Raw genomic sequence first — 20,240 nt, forward strand, 5'->3', positions numbered from 1 at the left:
TTTCTGTCTCTTAATAGAAGTCTTCATGGATTTGCATCTTAGCCAATATCCAAACATTCACTGTCTTCTGCATCTTTAGATCCAAAGGTGATTGATCTTAATTTTAATTCCATGATAAATGAAATCATGCTAATTTTCCCATGTTTTTGTTTTAATAGAAGGCATCTCAAAATTTTCACCACATATAAGACCATCAGACAGTCTTTCTTCATTGATCTCAGAGAAAGAATATATTAAATCACTCGATCTTTCATCAAATGATCTGGAGAACATTGATGCCATCAGCCAGAATAGCTGCTTAACTAGTCATCTGGAACATCTTGAGAAACTGGAGCTCCACCAAAATGCTCTTACAAACATTCCAGAACAACTGTGTGAAGTAATTCTGCATCATTTTATGTAATAGAAGTTGTGATTAGTTAAAATAAATAGTTTGTCTCTACCAATGTATCCATAACAATACTACTCATGAATATGGCTGTCTATTTTTGTATGCTTCGTACATTCACTCAATTTTCATTCAGTGGATTTATGTTCAGCTAGAAATAAAAGTATTTTCATGGAAGTGTTTTAAGTCATTTACTGCAGAGAACTGCTTTAGGATGTGTTATATTGAGTAACATAATAGCGTAAATGGAACTGAGAACTGCAGGCAATTCACATCTGTTAAATTTTATGAAACTGATCTAATTAATTTTGAAGAATGCTTTATATTTTATTCTGTAATAGAAATATTATGGGTTACATTGGTATGATTGCTATTTTCTGTTATTTTTCCTAGTGAGAGAAATATAAGTAAATTAATAAATTGTATAAAGTATACCTCAATTTAAAACCTATAAATTCATATTTTCATTTAACTTTTTAAAGACAAATTATCCTTTTCTTTCAGAACTTGAAATGCTTGACTTACTTGGATTTGCACAGTAACCGATTTACTTCTTTTCCGACTTATTTACTGAAAATGAATTGTATTGCAAATCTTGATATCTCTCGAAATGACATTGGACCTTTCTTTGCTTTGGATCCATACCTCAGATGTCCAACTCTAAAGCAACTTAATCTTTCATACAATCAGCTGGTGTGCATTCCTGAATTTCTTACAAATGTTGCTGAAAATCTGGAACAGCTATTGCTAGAAGGGTGAGTAGCATTAGTAAATGGACTGTAGCATAACAAACATAACAGAAAATAATATATTTATCGTCGAGAATGATGACTGCTATAGCATGGAACGGATTGTTTAGTCAGCAGTGAAACACTGACATTATCTTCCAAATGTGTAAATTGCTACAATTTTCAGTGTTGTATGACGAAGTACATAAGAATATCTGTGGGCCTTGATAGAATCTAATAGCATTGCAGTTTCAGTAACATACTAAAAATGTTGTAGTTCAGCATTTTTCTACTGCCATGCTATTCATCCACAGGACTGTCTGTGTTGTCTAACATACTCAACTAGGTTTTCTGCATACAGAATACAGTTTCCACTGTATTTCATATTTGCCAAAGGTTTTTTGGAAGTATGATTTGTGGAATTGCATTTATTGGTATGGATATGTTTTAAATGACAGAAGTAGAGAAAATATGTAATTTTTTGTTTACCTATATGGAATTCTTAAGAATGCTATTATTGATAGCTCTGTAAACTGCAGATACTGTCTTATTCATCTTCCATAATTTATTTTAAATAAGGTGGTGGTATTTTTTACGCAGAAATTCACACAGAATAAGGATAGCAACCTAGGTAACTAAAGCAAGCAGTACGAAATATGTGAATCAAATTTACAAAAGCAATATTTTAAATTCAAGATCCTGTTGCATTTTTTCATTAGCTTTATTTTGAACTTTATTAGCAATATCACCCTTGCAAAACAGTGCTGCATGGTTCTTTTATCTCTGGGTTTTTGGGATCTTGTCTCTTTCTCTTTCTGATGTTCTTCCCAGAATACATTGTTTGTAACATTATATACTCATCCTGAATTGTATCCCCTATATGGAATTCCATTCTTTGTTTTAGATTGATAGTCATTCTGTGATTATAATCCTGCAAACACATATCTTTAGTAAACTGCTTTAGAACGACTCACAAATGCAACAGTCCTCTTTGTGTGGGATTGAGCTGCAGTACGTAATCAGGAAATGACACCTTGTAGTACATTCTGACATTTGCTCTCCAAATTAATTAAAACAGTCTTAATATCAGTCATGTTATTCCATGTTGCCACATGTACTAGTATTTTTGCTGACTGGTCAGTCTGTATATAGATACAAGTCTTATTTTTGGTTTACCAGTGTAAGAATAGCATTGTCAGATCAATACTCCTTACCTTCACTTTTTAGCTAATAGTTTCTGAATCAAACATGGATTTTTTTTTTTCCTTCTTGTTATCATAGAAACAAAATTTTATGTTTATGTTCACCCGTATGCTTGAAAGAACTGAAAATTTTAAACATTAGTAAGAACAATATTTCATCCCTTGCTGAGAATGTCTTCATGGGCTGTACAAAACTGGAGCAGTTCAACGCCAGGATAAATGATCTTGGTAAGTATCTGTGAAAATAGGATTCACCTTCTAGAAACCATTCCAAGTCACAAAATTCCTCAGCCGCCAGCATTTGGGGTCTTGGGAGAACGGAAAAGGAGAATACCGCGTACACTTGTCCTTGTTTATACAGTTCCCTAAGCATCAGCTTTTGATCACTGTTGGTGATATATAGCAGTATACTTCCAATGGGGCGTGATGGATGTTTGATCTGACTTGGCATATTGCATCTTGTTTTTATATTTGTAGTGGATGCTATAAAAATGGTTGAGTGTACTTGAGATTGTACATACTGTTGGGGAAGGTTCAAGGCAGAGGAAATCGTTCGAAGTTAGCTTGCAAATCTAGTACTAATATAAGTTTAATACTGTACTGAAATACATATCATACATAGCATCCTGTCAAAATTAATTTACCTATGAAAAAATACAAATTACATAAATGAGATTTTAATGATACTGCAGGAGTTCATAAGTTACTGTCAGAATTTATTTCTGTCTTAAAGACAGAAAATCTTCCATTTTGAAATTATTGTCACAGTATTTCGGAAGGTAGCTCTTAATACCTGCATTAAACACAGCTGAACCATTAGAGTCACTTTTATGTGCATAAGACCCACCACTCACTGGGTGAATTATGAAAATATTATGTCTACTGGCAATACAGTAAAGTGTAAGTAAGATTTTTTCAGTGTTTAATGCCAATATGAGATGAAGTATAATAGTATGTAATGTGATAAAAGCCAGTACATTAACTCGGTTCTAAACTTCTTTCATTTTGGAAGTCTGGTTTTAAATAAACTTTAAAAAAAAAAAGATTCAGATTCTGGTTTTGGTAGCTTGTACAAAGACCTGTGTATAGAAGATAACAGACTGACCCATCTTTGATTTTAGAAAATTGTAGTCTTAAAAATAATTTAAACAGTTCTGAAAAGTAATAGGATTAACCTCTTTTTCTGCCCTAGAAATAATACCTGACTTGTCATCCAGCATAACAAGCTTAAAATTGTCCCAAAATCGTTTTATTAATGTTCCAGAAGCAATTCTTCTTCTACCACAGTAAGTTATTGTTTTATTTATTGAAGTTAATGTCAAGTTCTTGATGAAGAAAATCTGATGGCAAGACCTTTGTTAAGCAGAAAATTCTGCATGTTTTACTGATTTTCAGGAAATCCTCTCTAACAGGTTATATCCAAAACTTAGTAGCTTTTAACTGAAGATAGATCAGTCACATGTTCGTCATTATTTTGAGAAATTCTGTTCCTCAGATTCAAATCATTGTTATTGAAAATATATTGCTTGACTGCTGAAGCTGACAATTCTTGCTGAGAAGACCAGAATGAATTCATTATTTTCTGGAAACCCACAGTAAACAGATACTGGCAATTTTTCCTTTTCAAGAAGTTCTGCAGACATTTGCACAAGGCTACTAAGATTAGTTTTTCACTTCCCAATATCACAAGATATTTATTCTCAAAGAATGACACTTCCTCTAGATGGAATTGTGATAAAGATGCATGTGACATTTGTTTTTTTATACCTTCAAAACATTACTCATGTGAAAATCAGACTTCTGCTTTTTTTTATAGAAGTTACTGACCTTAACAGGTCGCTAGAATCAGATTGTGGAAGGAGTGCCTGGAAGGGAAGGTCAGATCGGGTATCTGATAGGTGTGGGTAGACGTGCGTGCTGATGGCACCATGGGGAGGGCAGATCCACACAGATTTGTGAACTTAGGTTAATCAAATTTACATAGAGCACGTCATTATTAGCATGATATTACACTGTTTCAGCATGCTAATGTTTATATTCACAGCAGCAAATTTAATGGATGTGTTGAAAAAGGTACAGCTTTCAAGTTATACATCTCCCAGCCCAGACAAGTCAATAAGGAGTTGCATGCATGGATTTTTTGCATGCTTCATGTTCCACAGTAACATAAACAGTGTATTTGTCCAACAGATGACTTATAGAAATGAAATGTTCTTTTTTATGTGGTTCTTAAACACATGTGGAGTTGAACTATATAATTTATGCATATACATGTATATACAAACATATAATCATAGAAACATTCTGATAGAAGAGTGATGTATCCATACCATCTGATGTTAGTTTCCTAAGTTAGGAGCAAGAAAGAGAGCAGTTTAGATCACCTAGTGATGCTCCATAGTTTATAAGTGGAATCTTGAGTTCTACAAAGTTGATAATACCAGGAAGTTTCCTATTGCCCTTTTTTAATTTGAAATCTATAAAAAAAACACATGAAAATACATATTAGTATTATGTTAGATTGCAATTAACTTTTTAAATACATTTATTCTAGTAAGTTAGACATTGCATGTAACATTGTACTCCATGATCCTGCACCCACCTGTAACTGGAATCCTGAGCTAAACTCTATTCTCTGTTACCTGGGTATAAATGTATATTAACTATATTGTTTACAGCTGAATTACTGAATATTTGCACTACAGGAGTGTGAATCATATTTACATGTCTTCTACTAATGCGAACAGAGCCATGCATGTCTGCAAATTGTAGAAAGAAGAAGGAGGTGGACTATTGTCACAATATGTACGCTTATTTAAAGTGACTCTTTAATTTACTATCTGAAACATATACACACAGTACAGTGTGGATGTTTATTTTCACAGACAAATACATTGAATGAACATTATACTGAATGGACCATATGTAGTTATAGTTTTTTCTGAGGTAATGAAGACCTACTTATAATGTCATCATAATTCTTTTGTTTGTAGCAGTAATTCTCTATCTTCTTCTATCTACATTCCTGTTGGAAAACTGTCTGTTCTGATATCTAATCCATTTGTTTATTTATTAAAAATTAATACAGTTCCAGTTAATCTCAGTTTTATTTTTTTCATTTGCTAACTTTTCTCTTTTTTATTTTCATGTTTTTAGTTTGCGATCAGTAGATTTAAGCCAAAACAAGATCATAAGCCTGCCTGGACCAATGCACTGGAAATCATTAAACTTAAGGGAGCTATTATTTAATCATAATCAAATAGACGTCTTGGACTTGAGTGAAAAGGCGTGTGCATGGTCTAGGCTAGAAAAGCTACACCTGTCCCACAACAAGTTAAAGGAGGTAAAGTGTAAGATTCCGCCTAAAGAAAATGAAATGACTTTTCAATTGAATGCAGTTTTTCGATGTTCATTTGATTTTCATGTCACCTCTCATATTATGGTAAATTCTATTAGTAAAATGGTATGTAAATGCAAATAGTACTTCCTGTGAATGAAAATCACCATATTCTATTAAACTTTTCTGTCTGGAATGTGTCATATAATCAGTTTGTATAATGATTTCATTATGAGGTCCTTTGTCTCTTAGTGTGGGATATTAGACCTGTTTATTAAAAAAACTTAAACTACAGCAGTAAAAGTAATACCTAGTTTTGTTAAATATTTAATGTGTTCATGCTCATACTTTTTTTTAACATTTAATTGCCCATTAAATGTTCTTTTATTTAGATTCCTCCTCAAATTGGCTTCCTAGAGAACTTGACTTCTCTGGATGTAAGTCATAATCCCGATTTGAGATTCTTTCCAGATGAAATGGGAAGACTGTCCAAAATCTGGGATCTTCCTTTGGAAGGACTCCATCTTAATTTAGACTTCAAACATGTGGGATGCAAAGCCAGAGACATTATCAGGTTTGTTGACCTATTGTTCTTGAATATTCTTGCTTTGCTGTCTTGGGATATGCAGTAAGCATTAAGAAAACAACATATCCTCTTAAAAAGACATGCTGGTTTGTTGTATGATATCCAGCATGCTACTCTACGGAAGATCTTATATCATATCGCATCATATCCACACACACACATAAAATAGATTATAGTAATTCAGAATATAATAGCATTACTTCTTGAATTTGGTGCTTCTATAAACCATGCAGTAAATGGTGCTTGCCAATTATTTCTAGTATGTTTTGTCTGTTCCCAAGTGCGTTGCACAGAGCACATTTTTTGGGTAGTTACAAAACAAAGATAGACACATTCTGAATTCAGCTTTAATTTTCAAATCAGAAATTAGAATAGACTGTTAAAATCCCAGTAATATCAAACAGATATTGAAAATTTGAAGAAAATGGTATGGTTTTAGACTTTTCCTTGGTCTTGAGTTCTGTTGGTATTTTTCTTTGTTACACATTTCTGTGATTTCTGCAAACTTTTTAATGCCAGATTTCTTCAACAACGACTGAAGAAGGCTGTACCTTATAACAGAATGAAGCTCATGATTGTTGGAAATACTGGCAGTGGAAAAACTACCCTGCTACAACAACTAATGAAATGCAAACGAACAGAATTGGGCTCTCCAAAAGCTACAGTAGGCATCGATGTAAAAGACTGGATCATTCAAGGGAAAGGCAAAATGAAGAAAGAGCTTATATTAAATGTGTGGGATTTTGGAGGTATTTCAAGAGCTTATTGTCCTTTAGTATTGTCTTTTCTAACATATTAATGCATTAGTTATTCTTAGAGTCAGCCTGTGAAATTTCAAATTGTGGACAGTAGAATCATGCAAACTTACACCAAAAGTCAAGTGACCACTTATAAATTAGTGAATTCTGTAAATTGACAGCTAATCCCTCAAATTTAGTATAGCCTCAGGAATTTCTCATCACCAGATATGGTCTGACCACTTGTTTCAACCATAGCACTCTAGAACTATCATTTCAGAATAGTAAGAAACTGCTTGTAGTCACCAGAAGAATCATCTTCCACGCAATTCTGTTTCTCCCTTTTATAATCTGGGTCTCTCTAGGGTCTACAGTATCACTGTTCCATAAAGTCACAGAAAATAAAGGACATAGGGAGAGTCTTTGAACTTTGGGCTTTTTGAAAACTTTCTAAGTTTGGGGGACTCCAGAAGCATTTCTAAAATTCAGGGGTATTTTAGGCTATAGAGAAGTTATTTTTAAACATTGGTCTGTGATCATTTAAATACAGTCTATATCACAATGGATAAGCACAGAAGGGCAGCATTCAAGCTGAATGTCCAGCTTCAGTTGTGATTTTAAGTGCTTAATCAAGTGAACTTAGGAGTCTTATTTTGAAGTTGCTGAAAGGATAGGAGAAAGGGAGGAAAGAAGGATGGGAAGGAAGGAGTGAGGGAGAAATTCAATATTGTAGTTTTAAAAGAATCATGACCTTTCACGTTATCTTTGCAGCACCAATGTTTATCCAAAGTTGTCAAATCTTACACTTCTTGATTTAAAACTAGCTTACAGATTTCAACACTACACTTCAGTCAATGAGCTATCACAGAGTACCTATCTAAAATTCGTAGTTATTACAGGTTTCCTGTCAATTTAGATAATTTTCTGTAAGCATTCATTTCATTTGTGAGTTGGTGATCTGAGAATAAGTGTTCTGCTGCCTTTTTGTGATCTGAAGATGTTCAACGAGGGAAGTACTAAACAGTGGAAATTTTTTATCATTAGGACAAGAAGAGTTCTACAGTACCCATCCTCATTTTATGACCCAAAGAGCTTTATATCTTGCTGTTTATGATCTCAGCAAAGGACAAGCAGAGGTGGATGCTATGAAGCCATGGCTTTTTAACATCAAGGTAAGCCATAGATATGTACAGAATGGAATTCCACTTTCCAGGGAGCTGTTGGTGAACAGCAAATTAACCACAAATATTTTTAGAGAAGGGAAGAGGAAAGAAGCTGTTCAGCAAACAAAGCTAGTAAGATGAAACAAGAGCTGAAATACATCATATATTGGATATGAAAATATTTGTGGACATACAAAGACATGATCAGCATCATTTTGTACTTAAAATGGTACAGAGTGATGTGCAGAAGAATAGTTTGTATGTTCTGACAATATTTTGAATTGACTGATAAAAATAAGAAAGGGGTGGTATTAAAGGGATGACGAGTGAAACCTGCTTTTTTCTTTTACACCATTGTAAATTCTGGGGAAATCAGAATTTGACTAATTTAAAACAGACTAGATGCAGGTTTGAAATCATGCTGTTAAGTGTATGCTTAGCATCCTATTGTTAATTGGAATGATTCCAGGACTATGGCAGGGAAATTGGTCTGAGAATCTGCCTATATATTTTTCTTTTTCTCTAAGTGTTTCATTTTCATTTGATGGAATCACCCCATGGCGAGTGTTACTTGTCTTTTCCTTTTGTATGATGGTTAGCTGTGGCTGGGCAATGCAATTACATAAACATTTTGTACACTGATCCTGTTTGTTAAACTTGACTTTTTCACTCTTTTCACCTTGAGCAGTGGTACGGGACAGAGGGTTACAGTCAGTTAAGTGTTGATGAAGACCATTTCTGATGTGTTCTCCTTTACTATGCAGTACTTGCTGGTGTTTCATTGCTGCACTCTTCCGGTGACAACTAGCAGAGAACCCTTTCCTTTTCCATTTTGTTGGGTGCTTTTAATGAAAAATACAGTTGTTCCTCTATTTTACTGACAATGTTATTAATCTGCAAAGTATGAAATCCAGATCTACACTGCTTTCTTTTAGAAATAGCTGATTTTTTAATATTTCTATTTTGAAATAGACTGCTCTCTGTATGTTGAAAAATAAGTTTCGTATTTATAGGCTGATGCATTTTTACTGCCTTATCCAGTCAAGACTGTTATATGGGATTGCAGTTTAAACTTACTCTGAATAAAGACATGAAACAGTATTTCAGATTTCAAACTTATTTGAAAGAGATGTATTTAAAGAGGGATAAACAGTTGCTTTTTTCATTGTATTGATTGTTTTGACTAAATTGCTCACATTTTATGTGGATGTAAAGCAATAACAACATTCACTATTGAGCTAATCGACTGTATGGATCTTACTAACAGGCTCGAGCTTCAACATCCCCCGTCATTCTCGTTGGCACTCATTTAGATGTTTCTGATGAAATGCAACGTAAGGCCTGCATGAGTAAAATTACTAGAGAGCTATTGAATAAGCGAGGCTTCCCAGCAATCCAAGATTATCACTTTGTGAATGCTACAGAAGAGTCTGATTCCATTATCAGACTTCGGAAAATCATAATAAAGGAGAGTCTTCATTTCAAGGTAAGCTGCGTACTGTTCGTAATGTTGAAAACATCCTAGTTTTAGTTAAGTAAATACATTTTTAAACATTAATTAAACACATAATTAAATACATTTTTAGTGTGATACCAAACTCATCTTGTCTTCTATAAAATGTTACACACAGCAAAGTAATGAAGGAAAATCACCAGGTCTGTTTTAATTTCATTTTCTACCAAAAAATCAACTTAGTAAAAATCTCAGCTAAGTTTTGTTTTCAAACACTAGAGCCATAAATAGAATATTTAATTAAAAATAGGCCATCTTTTTCTTGCAAAGAAATCTGATCAAAAACTGTTTTTTGTTGGATGGCAACATGTAAATGCAATAATAAGTATTGCAAGATTTCAGGGGACCAGGAAATAAGTTTTTGTGGTTTCTGAAAGCCGACTAATTCTCCATATACTGATTTCCTTTTACATAGTGTGAAACTATTCCTACAAAGAGGAAAGTGAATTAAAGCAGGAAAAGAAGAACTCTCGGACTGAATGATCCTCCTAAATTGGAGAATATGCACTCATAGTTCTGTTGTCTCCAAAGTCATCCCTACCACTCATTCCCTGCTGTCTCCTTAGTCACACTATGAAGCCCTGTCTAGGTGTGAATGACAAGTATGAAGAGACTAGCCCAAGCATGGAGCTTATAGGAAGACAGGATCCAATCTGTAGCAAAAAGAATATACATATTTTTATTTTTTTATTTATACAGTATCAATCATGTGTAGTGTCACAACATGTTAAAGAGAAAAGGTGATGTCCTGTGCTACTGAAGTCAATGGCAGAACTTCATAAATCATAGCAGAGCCCAAATTTCTTCTGAATTACTGCTCAGAAGATTTTATAAAGCAAATGCTGTATTTATGACCAGCCTCACGCTGTTGTTGTTACAAAGAAGAGAAAGAGTGTGCACACCTCTTGTTTCTCTCTCAGAAACTACCAGCTTAGCCACATCCATAATCTGCCTAACTTCATTCCACAGTTCAAGGAATAGCTAATGAGTGCTAAGCGGCAGTGAGGTGGCCTGTTCAGGTAGAATGGATTAATTCCACTTCTCATACATCCAGTAGGCATGAATAGAGCTGGTGTTTGTAAAGGTATATGTAGCCCTATATCTCACCACACTTCTTTAACACTCAGGAGAAGTTCTGCTTTTTGAAAACATTTCACTCTTAGGTACCTAAAAATTGTTCCTGTAACATCCACGTCTCTTGTGACTATGACTTAAACTGATGTTTAAACTGCTACACAAATATAAGGTAGCCTGAAGGAAAGGAGATAGTTTCCATAAATAATGTAGGCACTTTGTGAAAGGAGTGTTACAAGGTACCTGCTTAGAAGTTAGACAAAGCGAGTTAAGTATTCAACATTGTCATCAAGTACTCTGAGTCTTTGAAATTACACAAAGTACTAATTACATTTTCACAAGGTACTAATTACATTTTTGACACATAAAAATGCTACAGTGCATTGGTGTCCAACTTCTTTGAGAGGAAGATTACAAACTAAGAAGCCAGTTTGGAAATATTGGGAAAATTGTTTCCCATTTCCTCAAAAAAATGACTAGCTCAGCACCCACAGAGAATGAAAAACCTGGTTGGGTGTTAGCTAATACCAAAGGTCAAAGGATGTCTCCAGGAAGGAACTCGGGCTCAGGAAACAGCGGCAAATCACCCGACTGTTTCCCTTAAGTGTCATTAACCTGGCTAAATTTATTTCTTTCTTGCCTCTCATCCACTGAGTATCAGCAGTGGAGACTTTTAATTGAGCTACTGCCCTTTTCCCCCAGTTTATCTAAAGACATTACAGATTACAAGAGGCATCGGGGTTTTTTTGTTCATTTGCCTATTGTCTTGTGTTAACCTGAGATGTGTGACATCATCTGTTCATACAGTGAATATTTTCATTTTACTTCAAATCAAAGCTGCTCTTTCAACTTCTCAGAAGACATCATTTTTTATTTTTTATGTACATGTAATATGGAAATATTTTCTTCGTTGAGTATTCATTTATAGAAAGACATTCATATTATAATTCTGAAAGAAGAATTAGTTACATCCACTTTTCAGAAGCCATGTTAGTTAATAAATGAGTGTTCTTGATCCTTCTTGCTGCTACTATTGAGTGGACATACATACCCACCTTACATCTTAGTTTTATTGTCTGCATTTCACATTAATAAATTAATACATTTAAGATTATTATTCCTAACTATACAGATCAGAGATCAACCAGTGGTTGGTCAGCTAATTCCTGACAGCTACCTGGAGCTGGAGAAGAGAATTTTGCTGGAACGTAAAAATGTCCCAATTGAATTTCCTGTGATTGATCAGAAACGCTTACTGGAACTGGTACAAGAAAGCCAGTTACAATTGGATGAAAATGAACTCCCTCATGCGATTCACTTTCTGAATGAATCAGGTGAAATACTATCTTCAGTGTATGTTTGTAAGCACTTCGTTGCAAATCTGCAGCAGACAGACCTGTATGCATTTTTAAATCTCGCACAAGGTTGCCACTAAATGTTGATCTGAAATGCTTAAGCAACGTTAGTTTGATAATACAGGTTGCTATGTCATAAAGGAATTCCATGATATAAAGGATTGCTACTGTAACAATTTATATATCTTACCCCTCCTTGAAAACGTCATAGCTGCTGGTTAGACAGCACAGTTTCTGAAGAAAGATGCAATTGCTATAATAGCTTGAATAGAATAGTGGTTAGGTGAATATATGTAACAGTTTATCTCAGTGCCGTACAGACTTCATAAGATTAAATAATAAACCACACAGAGCATAGCTGCTTGGCAAAAAAGCAAGTCAGATTACAAATCTTAACAAAACATCTGAAAATAAAGGTAAAGCTGAACAAACCATGTTTGCATTCTACTCTCCTGAGATAGTGATGTAAATTCAATAGCTGTATTTATTGTTCATATTGCTTATATCAAGTCACATAAGAAAAACAGCCCAGAGTGGGGTGTTTATTTTGCTTAATATGGAGATTGAGAAATGCATTGCTAATTACAATATTCTTTGCGCAGGTGTACTCCTTCATTTTCAAGACCCAGCCCTACAGCTAAGAGATCTGTATTTTGTAGATCCTAAGTGGCTATGTGAAATCATGGCACAGGTTAGACTCTGATTACTTTTTGTATCTACATTCATGGAAATTTTTCCCCTGTCCCAAACCACTGTAACTTATCAGTGATTCTTCTTCACCATTTCTTTACTGTTTCATGGTCTAGAATTTTCTCAAGGCCCAGATTGGTTTACTTGGCTCTTTCTGTTTCCTTTGCTTTCTAGACAACTGTCTGTCTCAGTGGTTCTATGTGCTTACACTGTAATGTCCAATATCATTTAAACTACACCGGACACAAAAATGCGTGTAGGATAGAAAAACGCCGGGGATGCAAAGTAATCCTGCAATATGTTGTGATAGGTTGAGGCAAAAGGTGGAACTTTGGATTAAAGCCATAAGAATGGGGAAAGAAGGGTCATTGTATGCTTGGTACTGATGGCAGAGGAAAGTGAGTGACATGGATTCACATGTTGGGACGGGAGGGTAGCAGACTGACTGCTTAAGTGAAACCATCATTGATATGTTGATCTAGAAACACTCAAAATTTTTTGTATATATTCAGATTTCCCAACCTCTGAAACTTTACCTTTCATTGAGTGCAGGAAATGGGATGGCAAAAATGTAAGTTTGAGCCTTTAAAGCTGGTGAGATTAGGAGTGAGAAAAGACCTAGAAGATCATGTTGTCACTACCAATATGCTTGTGTGAAGTAGTGATATGAAAAATCACTGTACATAGGCTCCTTTCAGAGAACACTTTCACAAATTAACTTGTAGGATAAATTTCCATATAATATGGTACAGTGAAAGCTACTGAAGAAAGGTAGCACACTAGTGGCTTGGACAGGTTAAATTTTTTCATTGCTGTCTTCTTGCTGGCTAGCATTATGAAAATGTTTGGTTTCACTGTGAAATAGAGTCCATTTTTTCCCCCTAAAATATAGGCTACCAAATATTTCAAGGAACAAAGTTTGTCAGGAAAATACAATCTAATGATGACTGTACACCTGAAATTGTTTTACTTTTTTTGAAAGATTCTGACAGTGAAAGTGGAAGGCTTTTCTAAATATCCTAAGGGAATTGTAAAGCGCTCAGATGTGGAAAAATTCCTTTTAAAGAAGAGCAAGTTTCCTAAGATCTACATGTCACAATACTTTAAGCTTCTGGAAAAGTTTCAGATTGCTTTGCCATTAGGAGAGGATCAACTACTAATCCCAAGCAGGTAAGCAAAGAGCTAAACCCACAAATGAGAGCCATAGAGATCAATCAAACTAAAAACCTCCCATCAGGCTAATTAGTTTAACTGATCATCAAAGCAATTTGGTATATGAAAGCATGGTATATACTTAGTACACTACATTTTAGTAAATGCTTTCACATACATGTTAAGCTTACCTTGTAGCAGATAAAGCTTACATCATATTAACATGGTGCGTAAATAGAATGTATAAATGATAAAATGCTTTATGAGGATAATACTTCTTTTACAGTTACCGTGCTTTGAGACTACAGCAGATTATAATTTAGCTTTACATTGCGGTGTGCCACCATTACCGATATTTATTGCAATATAAAAGATAACCATGAATTTCTACAGCCTATTTGCTTGGAGTGAGTATCACAGTCAAGTTAGCAGCAGCAGTATCTCCTCCAAACAGTCTAGTTATTAAATGCGGTGACAAAGAAGTGTTATGAATTTGAATGCAATCTTTTTCCTTTCTCTGAAGCAGGTAACACAGTTTCTCTGCTTCAGTTACAGATTTCCCTAATGTGTTTAATAATACTTATTTTGCTTAATGGAGAGAGTGTTGTATGGTTGCATTGATTAGAGTTTCTACGTTCTTCAAAGTCCTGGGATAAGAAGACTTTATCTGAATGTCTTACCTGCCTTATATGTGTCTCAGGTTTTTCTCACATTTACATTTGATATCTAATGATTGTTAGTGAGGTTCTGTTGGGTTTAAATTACAGCAGAACATCACTTCAGCACAAGCAAGCAGAATAAGCAAAAACACTATCTGTCTGCTCCCTGATCATTTGAATCATTCATACATTAATAAATAATACATTTTACATAATAAATAATGTATGTCATTAGTCAGTTTGGCTGAAGTACATCATCAAATACTGCTGATATTTTTATTCTTTCAGTTTGTCTGATCACAGACCTGTTATAGAGCTTCCTCACTGTGAAAATTCAGAAATTATCGTCAGGCTTTATGAGATGCCATACTTTCCTATGGGATTTTGGTCCAGGCTGATCAACAGGTTGCTTGAAATATCACCTTACATGCTGTCAGGAAGAGGTACAAATCTTTATCTTCAAAAGCAGTAGTGAGCATGTTTGCTTTGAATGCCAACACCTGCATGTTAAAGCTCTAATCCCCAACATTGTTTTGCTTTAGCTAATTTTTGGCCACTTCACAAATGTGAGAAAAAGAACAGTGGTCATTTTTGTAACTTAGAAATATCCAGGAACAGATAGTGCCTGATCTTTACAGTGGTGTGCAAAAGAAAGTGAAGGTTGTAAGCAGCCTATTTCTCTCCTTCACATGCTCGAGATGGAGGAAATCCTTATACTTATGCTATATTGCCATTCATTTCTACAAAGAATACAGGAAAGGATATGTCTCCCACACAGAAAAACAAACTGCTTTTCTTCAGGTTCATTGATTCTCCCTTTATGAAAGTCTAAAAACGTTGCTTTTATCAGAAGGGCGGGGGGGGGCTTTAATTTTTTTTCCAATAATTCCATCCTTTGACATGAGATCTATCATCTGCTGAACTTTGCAATTTCATTCATCTTTGGTTTTTTAATGTGTGATTTGTGAATACTGTTGACAAGTAAAGTATGAAAAATACGCATTGCTAATGCTCTACAAACATGATTTATAACTGCCTGCTCTCCTGGCATTCAGTTTCCTCCTCAGCATAGATTTCCAGTCACATCTTGCTATTGCATGAGTGTGTGATAGAGGGAAAATGTAAATCACTGACTTTTTTTCATATGTTGCCTAAGATATTCTGTGTTTGAACCTGAATGTACCTAAGCATTTCTGTAATCCCTACATGCATCACCTGCTACATGACTTACCATCTGATTAAATATTTAGTTTGTGGACATGCCTTATATAACTGAACACTGGTTGACATATATTCAGCTTTTATGATGCTATTCTGTCTGCAAAGTTGAAGCCTTTATTTTGTTTTGTTATTTGGGTAGGCATAAGGCTACAATCATAATTAAATATTTAAAGTACCATGAATTATTCTGAATATTTTAAAATATGACATTCATATTGGAGATGAGATTTTTAATCTAATTTTGTATTTTCTAGAGCGAGCTCTTCGTCCTAATAGAATGTATTGGAGACAAGGCATCTACTTGAATTGGTCTCCTGAAGCTTATTGTCTAGTGGAATCAGCAGTATTTGACAACAGTCCAGACAGTTTTTTGAAAATTACGGCACCTTCTTGCAGAAAAGGTTAATTATTCCTGAGCCTGGTTTTTGCTCTAGTTCGATTGCAGCTTGGCATTTTGGTTTGTTGTGCTTTTGCCTTTGGAATGTACGGTTTAGCTTTGTAATTACAAGTATGGCAGATTGAGGCTATAATTTCCCTCTTTTTGTTTCTTAAAGGGTGCATCATTTTGGGGCAAGTTGTGGATCACATAGATTCTCTTATGGAAGAATGGTTTCCAGGTTTGCTGGATATAGATGTATGTGGTGAAGGGGAAACACTGTTGAAGAAATGGGCTCTGTACAGCTTTCAGGATGGTGAAGAACACCAAAAAATACTACTTGATGACTTACTTAAAAAAGCTGAAGAAGGTATATATTTATGCCATTTGAGGTATATAGAGGTATACCTGTATATAGATAAATATTATCCAACATCCCCTTTACAACATTTGGGTACTTCATGTCATTTAAAAATGTTTCATTTCTGTAAGAAATAATTACAGTGTAAGTCAAAAGCAACTTGTTCTGGTTTTTTATGTAAGTGCTGTCTGTATACATATAGAATATGGGACAGATTACAGCTACTCTGTATAGTCATGTATAAAAAGCAATAATGAAAAGAATCGTTTCGTCATGATACCGATAATGCAGCTTCATTCATGGAATTGAATCCAGCACATAGTAAAACTGATACTAGATCTTTTGGTTCGACCACATACAACAGTAATTTAAAAGGCAATATTCATGATGACATTCTACATACTAACAGAATTCTTTCTTTTTATAGACAGAAAAATAATCTCTTGGTCAGTTTGGTGGTGTTATGTAGCAACAGTTGCTATCACAATACTTGAAAATACTTAAACATGTAAGATACATTAAGTTGAATGGCAAACTTAATTAGTGTTCTGTTCCATATATAGATATGTATGTATGTTTGTCTGTGTGTGCGTGTGTATATGTATACACACGCACACACAGGAATTTAAATTTAGGTACATTGATCATATGCACTCACAGAGATCCATGTACCTTTCAGTGCCTCTTGAATGATGACTACTTGTTTTTTTTAATTGCCTCATTTATTTTTCTTAGGTGACCTTTTGGTAAATCCCGACCAACCAAGACATACCATTCCAATAGCTCAGATTGCTCCTGATCTGATATTGGCTGATTTGCCTAGAAATATTATGTTGAACAACGATGACCTGGAATTTGACAAAGCTCCTGAATTTCTCTTGGGTAAGCGTTATTTTGTAGGGTTTTTTACAGAGCTTATGTAAACAAATATATTGAAGTCAGTTCTGCAACATACAGAAAACATTTTAGATATTTCTTTTTTGTGGAAATGAATTTTTTAAGGTATTCTGAATTACAAGTTATTAAGGCTGCAATTTTCCATTAACTTGTATGCTAGGACACCGTTTTTTATGTGTTTATATTACTGATCATGAAGCTTAACACAGTAGATGATCCACACGTTTTAAAATTGGACCTTTTCAGCTATTTTTTTGAGAAATGGTTGATATCCCTTTGTTTTTAATATTCTTTTCAATTTTATCTTTGAAAAGGTGATGGTGGGTTTGGATCTGTGTACCGTGCATCCTATGGTGGAGAAGAGGTTGCCGTAAAGATTTTCAATAAACATACTTCCCTCAGGCTCCTAAGACAAGTAAGAAATATTGCCTTTTTTTCTGTAGTGCTGCTCTTGGAATACCAACCCTAGTGAAGAGCTTAAAAAGCTTAAATAAAGAGCAAGACTTCACTCCAAAACATTTCTAAGTTTACTTCAGAGCTACAGAGGTTATGCTATTTGCAGTATTTCATCTGATTTTACAATTTACAGGAGCTTGCAGTGCTTTGTCACCTCCATCACCCCAGTTTAGTGTCTCTGCTGGCTGCTGCAATCCGTCCCCGGATGCTGGTGATGGAATTAGCCCTTAAAGGATCTCTTGATCGTTTGCTTCAACAAGACAATGCAAGTTTAACTAGAACACTTCAGCACAGGATAGCTCTACATGTAGCTGATGGCTTAAGGTAAATGTGACTTCTACATTCCTGTAAAAACAGGATACAGCTGCAAGTAGGATATACTGCAAATGAAAAGCTTATATTTTCTTATAACTCAAGCAGAATATTCCCTGGGTCAGACAAATGCTTGTATTTTTATGATTGATTAGCTGATATATAACAAAAACTTTTGTTACCTATTTTTTTCTGCTAACAAGTGGCACTCATATAAGTAGAGAAATAGCAAGAGCTCTGGGTGGAATTTCTATGTGGCTGTTGATTTCTTATTAAAATGTCAAAGAAATTAATTTAGTGCGTTTTTAAAGTTCTGAAAGTCCATGAAGGTCCTCAGGAGCTACTGAAGTGTGATTGTAAAATGACAAAACCTGCAAAGGAGCTGAGGGACCTTAATGAAGCTTAAACTTCTAAGATTCAGTTTTCAAACCTGCCAGTGACACTTCAGATAAGACTTGGTACTAAAATACTGCAATGTTTATATGCCAGTAAATAGTATTTCAGAACAATTCTAACGTCAGTATCCAGCAAGGCGGTGTCAATGTTAGTTATGTTTGACTTTTTTTAACACAATATTTAACATTTGAAAGCACGATTTACTGTTGTGGGAATAAGGCATGCAATGTGTGTGTATAGATGCATCCCTGAATTATGAATGCTTTCAATAAATACTTTTTGATTAACAGGTACCTGCATTCAGCAATGATCATCTACCGCGATTTAAAGCCTCACAATGTGTTGCTCTTTACCCTATATCCCAATTCAGCTGTTATTGCAAAAATAGCTGACTATGGCATTGCCCAGTATTGTTGCCGAATGGGAATAAAAACCTCTGAAGGCACACCAGGTATGGAAAAATGCTTTGTTTTACAGTGCATTGTGTCAAAAAATAGCTAATATGGTTTTTTTATTTAGTCTGTAAGAAGTAACTCAAATCTATACTCTAGTCAAAATCACAAAATGTAGTCCTAATCATATTACAAGTTGTGATACCAGATTTAGACCTCTCGGCCTTTCTTCCTATTCATGTTTTAACTCCTTTTAGAAGAATCAAGGAGTGCACTAAAGGTTTAAAAAGAGAACAAATTACATGCATTCATGATGATGTTTTGCTGTCTTGTTTTAGTATGGTTATTGTGATATTGCAATTATACTGCTAAAATTATTTGTTGTTTCAACTTTCAGTAATACATAGGTAGGTCTTAATTTTTTTTAAAGGCAACAATTACCTGCACTGTTCCCTGACTTTAGAGAGAACATATTAGCACCCATTTTACAGCACAGAACAATTCAACAACTTTGAGAAGTGCCTTTTGGTCTTGGAAATTGTCCATGAGGGTGTGACTTCAAGTGTTAAATGTTAGGCCTTCAGTAAAGACTGCAGACTTGCCCTGCATTTTCAGTATTCATTGCAAAATGAATTATTTTACGTGTAATGGTGCAGGAGCTCTGTAACTGATGTACTGTCCCCTTCCTTTATACTGATCGCTGATATTTTTGGAGGTCTGCCACATGCAAACTATTGCCAGCCCAGAAATAGTGTGCCATTTCTGGTTTACTTCCTGTGACATTTTTATCAGTAAGTGTTTGCTCTTACAAGGATAAAGATGGCTTCAGCTTGGTATGAATCATAACTATTAATGAATGATTTATTTGCAGGATTTCGAGCACCGGAGGTTGCCAGAGGAAATGTTATTTACAATCAGCAAGCTGATGTTTATTCATTTGGCTTGCTGCTTTATGACATTTTAACAGGAGGAGGCAGAATAATGGAAGGCTTGAAGTTTCCAAATGAATTTGATGAATTAGCGATACAAGGAAAGTTACCAGGTATGCCTTGTTAAAGTTTTAACATGAAAGCAGACCGTTTGTCCTGCCTTCTCCAAAATAAGACCTCTCATATTTTATGTTGTATCTGACAGTGATCAGAGGAGGAGACTACATAATAGCAATTTTTAGAAGCTTCTCCTAATTTCACACGGTTCTGAAATAGTGAGAAACAGGCATCTATTCAACATCACGTTGGTTATCAT

At 34.7% G+C, this 20,240-nt stretch overlaps 1 protein-coding gene across 2 annotated transcripts in view; it reads left to right on the forward strand.

Annotated features, from left to right (window-relative positions):
* The window catches only part of LRRK2 (leucine rich repeat kinase 2), a gene marked incomplete at its 5' end in the record, with an annotated part of 71,530 nt that overhangs the window by 36,637 nt on the left and 14,653 nt on the right, over positions 1–20,240 (forward strand). For both annotated transcript variants that reach the window (XM_082310133.1, XM_082310134.1), the window contains 20 exons: positions 159–379; positions 893–1,143; positions 2,398–2,546; positions 3,511–3,604; positions 5,475–5,661; positions 6,048–6,229; positions 6,761–6,990; positions 8,023–8,150; positions 9,409–9,627; positions 11,861–12,062; positions 12,686–12,774; positions 13,756–13,943; positions 14,873–15,027; positions 16,060–16,206; positions 16,360–16,551; positions 17,278–17,424; positions 17,754–17,854; positions 18,029–18,219; positions 18,894–19,054; positions 19,867–20,037. In XM_082310133.1, coding sequence (XP_082166259.1) covers positions 159–379; positions 893–1,143; positions 2,398–2,546; positions 3,511–3,604; positions 5,475–5,661; positions 6,048–6,229; positions 6,761–6,990; positions 8,023–8,150; positions 9,409–9,627; positions 11,861–12,062; positions 12,686–12,774; positions 13,756–13,943; positions 14,873–15,027; positions 16,060–16,206; positions 16,360–16,551; positions 17,278–17,424; positions 17,754–17,854; positions 18,029–18,219; positions 18,894–19,054; positions 19,867–20,037 — 3,405 coding nt within the window. The remainder of the gene's footprint in view (positions 1–158; positions 380–892; positions 1,144–2,397; positions 2,547–3,510; positions 3,605–5,474; positions 5,662–6,047; positions 6,230–6,760; positions 6,991–8,022; positions 8,151–9,408; positions 9,628–11,860; positions 12,063–12,685; positions 12,775–13,755; positions 13,944–14,872; positions 15,028–16,059; positions 16,207–16,359; positions 16,552–17,277; positions 17,425–17,753; positions 17,855–18,028; positions 18,220–18,893; positions 19,055–19,866; positions 20,038–20,240) is intronic.

The sequence above is a fragment of the Platalea leucorodia genome (assembly GCF_965183815.1).
Source record: "Platalea leucorodia genome assembly, chromosome: 4".
NCBI lineage: Eukaryota > Metazoa > Chordata > Aves > Pelecaniformes > Threskiornithidae > Platalea > Platalea leucorodia.